Genomic DNA, 12,835 nt, shown 5'->3' on the forward strand with positions numbered 1-12,835 from the left:
AGGGGGCTGCTGTTGGTTTGCGGCGAAGCCGGGGCAAGCAGGGGATTCAGCACCGAGCTGGGGGAAAAAAAACCAAAAGACCAAAAAAAAAAAAAAAAAAAAAAAAGTAAAATGCGAGTGGGGTAGAAAGATATGAATTGCTTGTCTATATGGGACAAACAGTAAACCAGCAGCTTAGAGACCCACTGTAAACCTTTGTAACCTTCCCCCGTTTATTCCAAAACAAATACTCTCACACCCTTAACTGATACATAAGAGATCAATGCACTACAGAGCACACAGCGCAGTGCTTGTCATGTGTAATCTAACTGAGCAGACTTTCCAGTCTCAGCTTCTTACAAGAAAAGTTAAGACTGTAGAACAACAGCGGCACTGAAGAACGCTCTGTCTTGAGCTGGGGCTGCCACTTAGTTGCAAGACCTCAGGTAAACTACTTCAGTATCCTATTTTATTTAAAAAATATTTTATATATTATTTTTATTTTATGTGTATGAGTGTGTTGCCTGCATGTGCACATAGAAGCCAGGCATGGTGGCATGAACCTTTAATCCCAGCACTCAGGAGGCATAGGCAGATGGACCTCTTTGAGATCAAGGCCAATCTGGCTTTCATGGTTAAGTTCCAGGCCAGCTTCAGCTACAGGGAGACTCTGCCTCAAACAAAACCAACCAACCAACCAACCAAAAAACCCTCACTAAATTAAATAAAATACATTATTAATTATTTTTATTTTATGTGTATGGGTGTATTGCCTGTGTGTGTGTAAGTGCCCCTGTGTGTCGTGCAATGCCTGTGGAGGTCAGAAGTTGTTGGATCCCCTGGAACTGGAGTTACAGACAACTGTTAGCTGCCACATGGGTGCTGGAATTTCAACAGCCAGTGTTCTTAACTGCTGAGGCATCTCCCCAGGCCATAATTAAACACATTTTAAAAGCATTTTTTTGTGAATCAAAAACCATATGCTAAATCAGATACAGAACTCAGGAGGCTCTGTAGTTCAAGGCCAGTCTGAGCTACGCTTTTTCAACAAATTCCCTTCCCTTGACATATGGTGGTAGCTGGTCTCTAGGTCTTCTTTCTTAAAAGCAATTTTAACAAAAAGCAAGCCATGAAGGTGGCACAAACCTGTAATCCCAGCACTTGGAAGGTGAGGCAGGAGAATCAAGAGTTCGCAGTCAGCTTTAGCTACAAAGTTGAGTCTGAGGTCACCCCCCTACAGCCTGCCACAAAACAAAACAAAACAAAAGGTGGCTGAAGAGCACTGGCTGGTCTCAGAGGACCCAGGTTTGAGTCCCAGCACCGCATAGCAGCTAACAACCATCTGTAACTGCAGTTCCAGGGGATCCGCTCTCCTCTTTGGTCCTCCACGAGGACTGCATGACATGGGTGCATTTACATACATGCAGGTAATACACTCATATACATTTAAAAAACAAAACACAATCCCTTTAACAATGCGGGAGCTGGGTGGTACACACTGTAAATCTCAGCACCCAGCAGACTGAGGCAGGAGAACTGCTGTTGAGTTCCAGGCCAACCAGGCCACAGGGGCCCCATTCCAACAGCCAGAATGGAGATGAAGAAACATAGTCAAATTTAAATTTTTTGGTTTCGTTTTTAGAAAGAAACTTATTTCCCCTCCCCCAGTTTCTTTAATTTTTTTAAATTTTATTTACAGATGGCTATTAGTCACCATGTTAATTCTGAGAACTGAACCCAGGTCCTCTGCAAGAGTAGTCAGTGCTCTTAACTGCTGAGCCATCTCTCCAGTCCTTCCTCCCTTAGTTTTATTAAGGCATAACTTGCGAATAAAAGTTAAATATAACACAGAATGCTTTGATACATGCATACACTGTCAAATGACTGACTCAAACTAATTATCATGTATTGTGCATTAATAAAAAATAAATTTAGAGGGTTGGGTATCTCAGTAGTTAAGAACACTTGCTGCTCTTGCAGAAGACCCAGGTTCCACATGGCGGCCCTCATGTGGCGGTTCACAACGGTCTGGAACTCCAGTTCCAGGAGACTGGACACCCTCTCTGGACTCCAAGGATAAGACATGTGGTACACATATATAAATGGAGGCAACACACCCATACACATAAAAATTAATTAAATAAAAAGTTGTCCTCTGTACTACTGCACATACACACCCACATTCACACATGACACACAATAACAAAAGAGAAATAAATACACAGGTGCACTTACCTACATGCAGGCAATATACGCACACACATGAAATAAAAATAAAGAAAAAAAAATTTAAGGGGCTGGAGAGATGACTCAGCAGTTAGGAACACTGGCGACTCTTGTAGAGGATCCAGGTTTGGATCCCAGCACCCAAATGGCCTTTATCCACCTTCTGTAACTCTAGCAGTGCCTGAGGATCCTACACTTTCTTCTGGTCTCTGCAGGCACTGCATAACATGGGTGGACTTATGACACATGCAGGTTAAAAACACTCATAAAATAAAAATAAATTAAAAAAAGTTAAACCTGGCATGGTGGGACATGCCTGGAATCCTAGCACTTGGAAGGCTGAAGCAGGAGGACTCAGCCTGAGATAGATATACATTCATATACATAAATATATATGACTGACACACATAGTGAAACTTTGTCTTAATAAAAAATTACTGGTCACAGTGGCTCATGCCTATCATCCTATGATCCCAGCATTTTGAGAGGCCGAAGTAAGAGAATGGCTAGAAGTTCAAAGAGACTGGACTACATACAGAGTTTTAGGTCAGCTTGGGCTATAGAGTGAAATCTTTTCTCTAAAACAAAAACATAAATTAAAGCTATTAGTCTACCCACTAGTCACTATACACATTTTTTTTTTTCCTTTTTTTTGGTCTTTTTGAGACAGGTTCTCCCTATAGTCCCAATTGGCCTGAAATTCACTATGTAGGCCAGGCTGGCCTTGAACTCAAAAGAGAGATCTGCCGAGTGCTGGGATTAAAGGCGTGCACCACCACAACTAGCCTCACTATACACATTTTAAGTTGCTCTTAAGATAAACACTGTTAGCATTTACATTATCATCAACTTTGGTAAACAGAAGAAACTTTAATATATGCATCCATGTAAGTCTATTTAACTCTAATTTCTCCCCAAGTAATCTTCCAATAGGCAATTCATTTAATGTGAGTGAAATTTTTTTTTTTTTTTTTTTTGGTGTTTTTGAGACAGGGTCTCCCTGTAGCCCCAGCTGCCCTGGAACTCACTATGTAGACCAGGCTGGCCTTGAACTCAAGAGATCCACCTGCCTCTGCCTCCCAAGTGCTGGGACTAAAGGTGTGTGCCGCCATGCCCAGCCGAAATTCTTATACTATAATACAATATATAAGACTAGCCACAGTTGGAAAAATTGAGATTAGTTTAAAATTAATGAGAATTTACCATACCTAATTCTAAGAACTTGGTTGTAAAACTCATACTGTCTACTTCAATGATCTTGCAAAACTACATTCTTTTTTTTGGGGGGGGGGTCTTTTTGAGACAGGGTTTCCCTGTTAGCCCCAGCTGACCTTGAACTCACAGAGATCCACCTGCCTCTGCCTCCTAAGTGCTGGGATTAGAGGCGTACACCACCACACCTGGCATGTGCTTATAACATTTCTGTATCTCATCTGTTTCCTGTTTTTGTTGTTCTTAATGCTTTTGGTCAGGGTCTGATGTAGCCCAGGTTGGCTCCAAACTCACCATATGAAGCTTATTATTATAAAAACTTTACTATTCAAGTAAACAAAGTCTGGGTTTAAAGTTTTTTAAAATATCCAAATCCTTAATCAAAATCTCTTTTAAGTCAACTAGTACGCAGCCAGCATGTCACAATATTACTCCATGACACTCAACAATGCTAAAAATGACTCAGCAAAAACCTGTACTGGTGTTTGCATTAGCAAATACTAACAGGCATCTTATTCTCTGCTACACATTGAGTTAAGAGCTCTATACACCTGTTTTCATTTAATCCTTACAATAAAACACTTTCAAGTAAAGAACTGCTATTTCTGTTTCATGTAAGAGGAGAATAAATATGAATGGGACTTGCCCAACATAATGAAATCAGTATGTTCTGGAGGCCAAATTTAAAGTGAAAATACTGTGTTAGAAGTAACTGAGGCCTGAGGATGCAGCTCAGCTGGTAGAAGTGATTTCCTAGAATGCACAAAACCTCGGCTGTATTGCCAGCACTGCATAATTGGTGTGGTGGCCTATGCCTATAATCCCAGCACACAGGAGATGGAAGTCAGGACTGGAGAGATGGCTCAGCAGTTAAGGGCACTGGCTGCTCTTCCAGAGGCTCTGAGTTCAGTTCGCAGCACCCACATGGCACTGTAACTCCAGTTCCAAGGGATCTTGGCACTCTCTTCTGCCCTCTGTGGGCACTGCATGACCCAGATAAACTTACATACAAGCAGGCAAAACACTCAAACACATAAAATAAAAATAAATAATTCATTAATTAAAAAAAAAAAGTAGGTTTAAAGCCTGAGGTCTTCTGAAAGCTTTTTTCTTCGCTGAATTTAGCCATTCAAAAACCACGTTTAGAACACTGAAACATTTGTTAACATATGATTCAATTCAGTGATCAAAGGTAGAAACAGATGCTCACCCCCAATGGTACTCTCCTGAAATTCATGGAACTGGCCCTTCACAAAGCGAAGCACCAGGCTTGACTTGCCGACAGCAGACTCTCCTAGAAGTACCAGTTTGAACTGGCATATTTTATTTCCAGTATTTGGCCCGTTGGGTCTTGTTGCTCCTCGATTAGCCATGTCCAGGTTTCAAAGAAGTCCCTAACTGCAGACTCCTAAATGAACTTCCAGGATGCAAGGTATCAATTTTTTTCTTTCTGGAGGAGATACCTGTGAAGAAACAAATAATAATTTAATAAACAAATCAAAACAAAGTAATTCAGTATTAATAAGTTTTGCCCAGAGCACACTGCATGATAATGGTAACTCAAATGGACAGAGGATGTCACTTACCACACTCCACCACCTTTGAAAAGAAATAATGGTTTAAGATTAGAGCTGAAAATCACTCCAAGCCAACCTTCAGAAGGGGACAAGGAGAAGGCTAAAGGGAAGGAAGTGCATGGAGAGAGGGTGATAGTCTGACATGAGCAGAAGAGGACAGCTAGAGCAGGAGAGGGCAGAAGAGAGGAGGGTGGGCAGGGCAATGGGAAGGGAGCAGCAGAGGGGAGCACCACAGTGGAACCCATTTCCTTGTAAGCTAGCCAACAAGAAAGAAAAAGGCTAACTTTCAGTAGGGCATAGTAGTGACAGCTTGTAATCCCAGCACTTGGGGAAGCTGAGGCAAGAGTTCAAGGTCAACATGGGCTACAGAGCAAGATCTTATGCAACCCCCTCCCCCCGAAAAAAAAGAAGGCTAGAGAGATGGTTCAGTGGTTAAGGGCACACACTGCTCTTCCAGGAACCCCAAGTTCAGTTCCCAACACCTACTGAGGAAGCTCACAACTGCCTGAACTCCAAATCCAGGGAATCCAACACCCTGTTCTGGCTTCGGTGTGCAATGTATTCACATGCACATACCCTGCCCCCTACACACAACTGAAATTAAAAAATAAAAAAAAATTTAGGGCTGAGAGATGGCTCAACAGTTAAAAGCACTGGCTGCTGCTCTTGCAGAGGACCCGAGTTTCATTCCCAGTACCTGCACAGAGCCTGACAACTATCCATTAAGTCCAGTTCCAGGGGACCCAACACCCTATTTTGGCCTCTGCAGGCACTGCATGCACATAGTTCACCTACATACATGCAGGCAAAACACTCAAACACGCAAGATAAAAAACTTAAAAAGAAACAAAAAAAATCTTTACAGTCAGAAGGGGTGGTATTTGCCTTTAATCCCAGCACTCAGGTGGCTCTTAGTTCGAGGCCAGACAGGGCTGCACAGTGAGACCCTGTCTCAAAACAAATTAATTCAGAGTAGACTTTGGAGCTAGGGATTGGAAGAATGCTTGCCTAGCACTCACCAGATACAAGATTAAAAAAAACTGACTCTGGGCTAGGCAGTATTTTACATACTTAGCATGGACACTGAATAATATAAAATACCGTTACAATTCTTACAACTGAGGAGCTGAGCATAGAAACGTTAAGTAACTTAATTCAGACCACACAGTAACTGTTCAAGAGGTGAGCAGCTGAGTTTGGTGGCGCACGCCTTTAATCCCAGCACTTGGGAGGCAGAGGCAGGCAGATTTCTGTGAGTTCAAGGCCAGCCTCGTCTACATAGTGAGTTCCAGGACAACTGGGGCTACAGGGAGACCCGGAGACCCTGTCTCAAAAAAAAAAAAAAAAAAAAAAAAAAAAGTGAGCAGCTGAGTTTCAAACCCAGGCAAACTGAGAGTTGAATCAAGAATTCATGTTTGGGTCTGGAGAGATGGCTCAGGGGTTAAGAGCACTGGGTGACTGGCTGCTCTTACAGAGGACCCTGGTTCAAGTCCCAGCACCCACATGGCAGCTAATAATCATCTGTGATTCCAGCTCCAGGGGATCTGATGCCTTCTTCTGACCTCCTCCTGACCTCCTGTGGGCATTGCATGACACAGGTGCACTTACACACATGCAGGCAATACACTCATACATAAAATAAAAGGAATTCATGTTTGGCTGGAGAAATGGCTCAGTGGTTAAGAGTATACGCTGCTCTTCTAGACTGAGGGGACTTGCACACCCATGAATACACCCAAGTATGTGTAATTAAAAGTAATAAAATAAATCTTGGGGTCCAGAGAGATGGCTTAGTGGTTAATGTTCTTGCAGAGGACCCAGGTTCGATTTCTGGCACCCACATGGTGGCTAACCGTCTGTTAACTCCAGATCCAGAGGATCTGATGCCCTCATTTGACCTCTTTGGGCACTGCACCACACAGATGCATTTACATACATGCAGGCAATACACTCATACACATAAAATAAATAAGAATGTTTTAAAAATTCAGGTTCTAAAGTCACCCTACTTTGGTTACAATTATGGTGTTAAAAAAAAATTCTTTTTGGTCTTTTTGACAAGATCTCCCTGTAGCTCCAGCTGGCCTAGAAATCACTATGTAGACCAGGCTGGCCTTTACCTCAAAGACCGGCCTGCTCATACCTCCTGAGGGCTGGGATTAAAGGTGTATTGCCACCAAGCCCGGCTGGTGAAAATTTTAAGGAAAGTTATGTAAGTAAACAGAATGCCTCTAGAACAAATGGTACGGTTTAACATTTGATGCTCTCTTCATTTACTAATAATTTCCAAACAACATATATTTAATATTTTAATTTTATGTATATGAGTGTTTTGTCTGCATGTAAGTGTACCACACATGTGCAATGCCTGCAGAAGTCAGAAGAGGGCATCAGATCCCCTGGAACTGGAGTTAAAGACGGTTGTCAGCCAGCTTGTCGGTGCTGAGTAGCAAATCCAGGTCCTCTGGAGGAAAAAGGTTAAGCATTCTTAACTGCTGAGTCATCTCTCCAGTTCTACCACACACACACACACACACACACACACACACACACACACACACACACACACGCTTTGTCTTGAGACAAGGTCTCCCTGTAGCCCCAGCTGGCCTGGAACTCACTATGTAGACCAGGCTGGCCTTGAACTCACAGAGATCCACCTGCCTCTGCCTCCCAAGTGCTGGGATTAAAGACGTGAACCACCACACCTGGCCACACAAATATTTTAAGTTCCCAGGTTTCTGTGTTCAGCTTATGAGAGTCTCTGGTAAAATTAGGAGTGACTTATACTAATTGCATTTTTTTTTTTTGGTAGTTTAGGGCTAACAATATATACTATTATTTTTCTATTTCAGTATACATTTGGAAAAAGCTAGCTTCGGTGACAATCCCCTCCACTCCTCTTTAGACAGAGTCTCACCAAGTAGCAGAGGTTGGTAATCTTCATACTTCAAGAGCTAGGATTACAGACCTGCACCATCACACCCAACTTTTGTTTCCAATCTCAGTGGTATAAATATCTGAAGCTCCCTTTTCAGTTTACTCATAAGTCAACCTCAATAGTTTAGTCTCACCTTTTATATGCAAACCTGTAATCCTAGTGCCCAGTAAGGAGGAAGAGGGACTGGGAGGTCTTCCTGAGGCTAGCCTGGGCTCAGTGGGTAAAGATGCTTGCTATGCAAGCCTGATGACCTGGGTTCAGATCCTGGGAACCCATGTAGGGTGAAGGCAAGGACCAACCATCAGGCTGTGCTGACCTCCAAATGCACCTTCACACAGAAACACACATACCATACAACACACATACATCATAGACATACACTAAACAATAAATATGCTTATAAGCTTAACAAAATATACTAACATTAATGGTTCCTTCCCTAAAAATTCCATCTAAAATCCTTGCTGTATTTTATTTACTACTTCAGGTATGAAATCTGTATTCCCCATCAAATTTGAATTTATACAAGAACACTCTTGATAAAGACAAATTCATTAATAAATGTATCCATGAGATTTTAGTTCTTAAGAAAATAAAACTACCTCTTAGCCTTATCTGTTTTGAAAACTCATTTTTTTTACCAATAAACACTGACATATTTGTAGATCAAATGATAGCTCTGAGCTGCTACCAACCAAAAGGGCATAAATAAAACTACTTACTCTTCCAGCCTGACACGATGGGGCATGCCTGTAATTGCAGCACTTAGGGATCTGAGACAGGATGACTGCCGTAAGTTTGAATCAAGCCTGGGCTACATAGTAAGTGGCAAGGCTAGTCAAGAGTTATACAGCAAGACCCTGTCTCAACAAAACTCCTTTCATCTCACCCACAAAACAAACCAGATTTGACTCTAGTCCTGGCTTTGCCACTTCCTGCCTGAGGAAATTCTGTAATTTACGAGTCTCTATTTTCTTTCTTTTCTTTTTGTTTTTTAAGACAGGATCTCCCTGTAGTCCCTACTGGCCACGAACTTGCTATGTAGACCTGGTCTTGAACTCAGAGATCCACCTGCCTCAGTCTCCCAAGTGCCACCATGCCCGGCTGCAAATCTCTATTTTCATAGTACAGTAACCTGTACAGTTGCTGTGAGAACTAAGTAAGACAGCATACATAATCTCGAATACAGCACCTACTAACTACAGTGTCTGAAATTGGCAGTTAAAATGGCCTTTTGATGAAATTGTGCTTATACATCAATAGACTGTCACGCAGACTGAAAAAGAACCAAAACATTCGCACATAACATACACTATCAACTTCCCTTCCCAGCTGTCCCTTACATGAAAGTCACACTTACCCACCTCCTGAGTGTTAGGATTACAGGCATGAGCCACCACACCCGCCTCTTACAAAGTTTAAAGCTATCGAATTTCTACTATCAAGGATGAGCCAAATTATAAGCATACATACATTTACCATAAAGATTAAAAATTTCCAGCGAGGGCTGGGGATACAGCTAGAGCGCCAGCTCAGTATGCAGAGGCTAAGTTCAGTCCCCAGCACCACAAGAAAAAGAAAAAACAAAGTTACATGCAATCACTTGTACTCACTCATTGAAACTTGCGTCTTATTCTGCAAAGCAAAACTTTTGCATGATATGCATTTTAAATCTTGAAAATAAGTATTCGACAGAGTCCTTTATTTAGATGGTCTCTGAGTGAAAATCCCACTGAGCCCTACACGTGTGCCAGGCACTGTTCCGTGCTCTCTGCCTGCAGCCCTATGGGTTCAAATCATACATGAAGAAGCGGAGTCTGGGCAGCCCTGAACACTCCTAGAGATGCACACGTAGGTGGTTTTGAAAACGAATTTCGAGCACGGCAACTGATCAGCACTTCCATTCCACTTCAGCAAGACAAAAACTACGCCAGGAGTGTCATTCTCAGCCCCAAACTTCTGGGAGTGCTTGGGACAACGCTTCCCGGAAGCCCCGACGGGGCGGCCCGTCCCCCCCGAGTGTCCTCGGCCCTGGACTCCCGTTCTGCAGCGCCGGTCCGTGCCAGTCGCGGGGAGGCAAACTGCTGTCCCCACCTGCCGGAGGCCCGGTAGCCGAAAGCCAGCAGCCGACGCCCGGTCCGGGGAGGGGGGGGCAGCCGCCCTCCCGCGCCCCAACCCCGGCCTGGAGGGGACCGAGACCCCGCGACGGCGGCCGGGCCCTCCGTGGCCTCCCGGCGCTTCCCGCGGCGCCATCTTGGGAAGGCAGAGGGTGACACCCGGGGCTCCCGCACCGGTGCCCCGGTCCCGGGATGAGTCACCGCGGTGGCGGGAGCGCGGCGGACGTAGGCCGCGCCCGGCCGGCAGCTCACCTGGGGCCGCGGCTCCCGGCAGCCAGGCCGCGCCCGGGAGTCGTCGGAGGCGGCGGCTGCGGCAAGCACTGTGCTCACACTGGCCGGCGCGGGGCTCCGAGCGCGCTGCCGCCCCTGCCCGGCTCCGTCTCCGCCTCTGCGCTCCGCCTTCCGCCCTCCTCTGTCCTCCTCCGCGGCTGCCGCCGGCTCGGGCCGACCAGGACTTCCTCCGCCTCCTCCCGCCTCCGCCTCCTCCCCTCAGGCCGGCCCGGCTCCTGCAGAACCAAAACACAAACACTCCAGTCCCAGCGCCGGAACCACTTCCGCCACCCGGCGCCGGCTCCGCCGCCACGTCGCCGCACGCAGGCAAGCACGCCGTGTGGTCACGTCCGGTCGCTGCCCCCTTTTCAGCCGCTCAGTCCGGCCATAGCTGAGGGGCGGGGCGGGGCTGGCATCACGTGACCTCGCGGAAGCCAGCTCTAGCAGGCCTGCCGGCTCTGTCTCTTCCCTGAGGGCACGCGGTCCCGCCCTCGCCAGCGCCATTGGACTCCCAGGGCCTGAGCCTGAAGGGCGGGGCAGGGCCTGCGTCACGTGACTCCATGGTTAGCCCGGCCCTCGCGTCCTAGCCAGCGCCATTGTTATGGGGCGGCCAACGCCGGCATGGAGCCTTAGGGGCGGGGCCAGAGTCAGAGGGGCGTAGCCGGGCCCGTCACGTGTCCCCGCCCACCGTCGGGCTGGCGCCTGCTCCACCTGCTCAGCTGAGCCCTCACCAGCGCCATTGTCAACGGGTCGGGCATCGCTAGGGAGAACCTGAGGGGCGGGGCCAGAGCCAGGGGGCGGAGCCAGGTTCGCATCACGTGACTCCTTCGGCCATCAGGCCGGACCCAGCTTGGTTTGCCAGGCGCTCAGCTCTGCCCTCGCCAGCGCCATTGTTATGGGGCGGGCATCGCTGGGTTGGGCCTCAGGGGCGGGGCCTGCCTTGCGTCATGTGTTCCCGCCCACCGTCCGGCTGGAATCTGCCTGGCCGGCCGGGCGTTCACAGCTGTGCCCTCACCAGAGCCATTGTTACCCCGGGCCGGCAGCGCTGGGCCGGAGCGTTGGGGGCCGGACCCGCGCCACGTGACCCCTCGCGCCGGCGGGCTGAGCCTGCCGGGTCTGCGGGGCGCTCAGCTGTGCTCTCTCCCCAGCGCCATTGTTAGCGAGACGGGCAGCACAGGGCAGGGCCTAGGGGCGGGGCGCGAGCTGAAGGGGCGGGGCCTGGGCCTGCATCACGTGACGCCGCCGTATCGCGCCACCTGCGCCACCTGCGCCACCTGCGCTTCCAGGAGGCCGGCACACCCCAAGCAGGTCCTAGCTTTTACCGGGCAGCGTTGCAGTCCCTCGGTCCTCGACGTTAGGGCAGAACCACCCCAAGGTGCGCCCACCGTGGCAGCTGCCCAGCACGGCGCCTGGTGTCCTGGAGGCCGGTCCTGCTTGTGGAGGCAATGCACGAGGCGTGCCCATTTTACAGGTGGAAAGACTGAGTCACTGCCTGTGTGCAGATGATTCTCTCCTGCTGCAGAGCCGCATTGCTAGGATTCCGAGCACAGCCACCCGCGCTCCAGGCTCTTCGAGCGCGCAGGTTTGCTTAGTCCTCACACTTGTGCAGTCCCAGGCAAGTCACCCAAAGCCGGCCAGAACGAAAAATAGGATGCTTGTACATAAATGAGTTTATCTGTAGAGAGTTAAACTGACTTTCCTCAGAGGCAGGGCTTCGTTCCAGTTTGATTTATAGCCCTGTTTATGAATGCTTTGAAATCCACTCCCTAAACCTCCCCTGCGGTTACTCCCCTGCCTCCATCCCCACACTTCCTTCTCAGCTTCATTGTTAAACCCTGAGCCCACTTCGTGCACATGGACGTGCATGGACGTGGGGCCATCCACTGGAATACGGGCAGCCTTTCAGCACATGCATCCGGAGAAAACTTGACACCCCCCCCCCAAGCCATCAGTTGCCAGTTACTCCTTGTCTAGAGATAGAACTTGCGGTCTCCTCCCATCCATGCTGGACTTTTGCCTGCCTTGATCGTGTACAGGTCTTGTGTGCACAGTCACAGCCGCAATGAATGAAGCGTCATCCCTGTCACCTCTGGAAAGCCCTGTTTCTTCCGAGTACCGCTGGCCTGCGGTGCTGGCTCATTCCACATTGTGAAATAAGACGATCTGAACCTTGCACAGCCAGTCTTTGAGATCACCTTCCCCATTACCAGAAGGGCAGAATGGGTCACAGGTAAGTGGTACCTTGGCACTTTATCCCCAAGGGCTGACTGTCCCATGTGGCGTACCAGTCATGTTAATAGCTTGTGGACAGTCCCAGGAAATAGGATATGTCACATCAATTTGGTCTTGTCAACATGTCCCAAAGCAGCCCGGTCTCCCCACACCCAAACTTGAAGTGAACTGCAGCATCTTCATCGAGTCTTCTTTCCCTCATAAACCAGTATCCATTTTACCCTCCATAATCGTCTCCTCCAAAGTTTGTCTAATCCCAGTGTGTGGACCATGCCAGTGTT

The 12,835-nt window shown here is 47.5% G+C and overlaps 2 protein-coding genes across 2 annotated transcripts in view; one reads left to right on the forward strand and one right to left on the reverse strand.

Moving 5' to 3' along the window:
* Rab5a (RAB5A, member RAS oncogene family) overlaps positions 1-10,633 on the reverse strand; it is a 25,626-nt gene extending 14,993 nt beyond the window's left edge. Inside the window, exons 1-2 of the mRNA XM_008833160.3 lie at positions 10,305-10,633; positions 4,628-4,880 (exon numbers count right to left, since the gene is read on the reverse strand). Coding sequence (XP_008831382.1) covers positions 4,628-4,790 — 163 coding nt within the window. The 5' untranslated portion in view covers positions 4,791-4,880; positions 10,305-10,633. The remainder of the gene's footprint in view (positions 1-4,627; positions 4,881-10,304) is intronic.
* A 1,679-nt stretch (positions 10,634-12,312) lies between these two features.
* The window catches only part of Efhb (EF-hand domain family member B), a 73,082-nt gene continuing 72,559 nt past the window's right edge, over positions 12,313-12,835 (forward strand). The window contains exon 1 of the mRNA XM_017798161.1: positions 12,313-12,552. The gene's annotated coding sequence lies outside the window, so the exon portion shown is untranslated. The remainder of the gene's footprint in view (positions 12,553-12,835) is intronic.

This window comes from Nannospalax galili, unplaced genomic scaffold (genome assembly GCF_000622305.1).
Source record: "Nannospalax galili isolate Female #2095 unplaced genomic scaffold, S.galili_v1.0 scaffold215, whole genome shotgun sequence".
NCBI classification, from domain to species: domain Eukaryota; kingdom Metazoa; phylum Chordata; class Mammalia; order Rodentia; family Spalacidae; genus Nannospalax; species Nannospalax galili.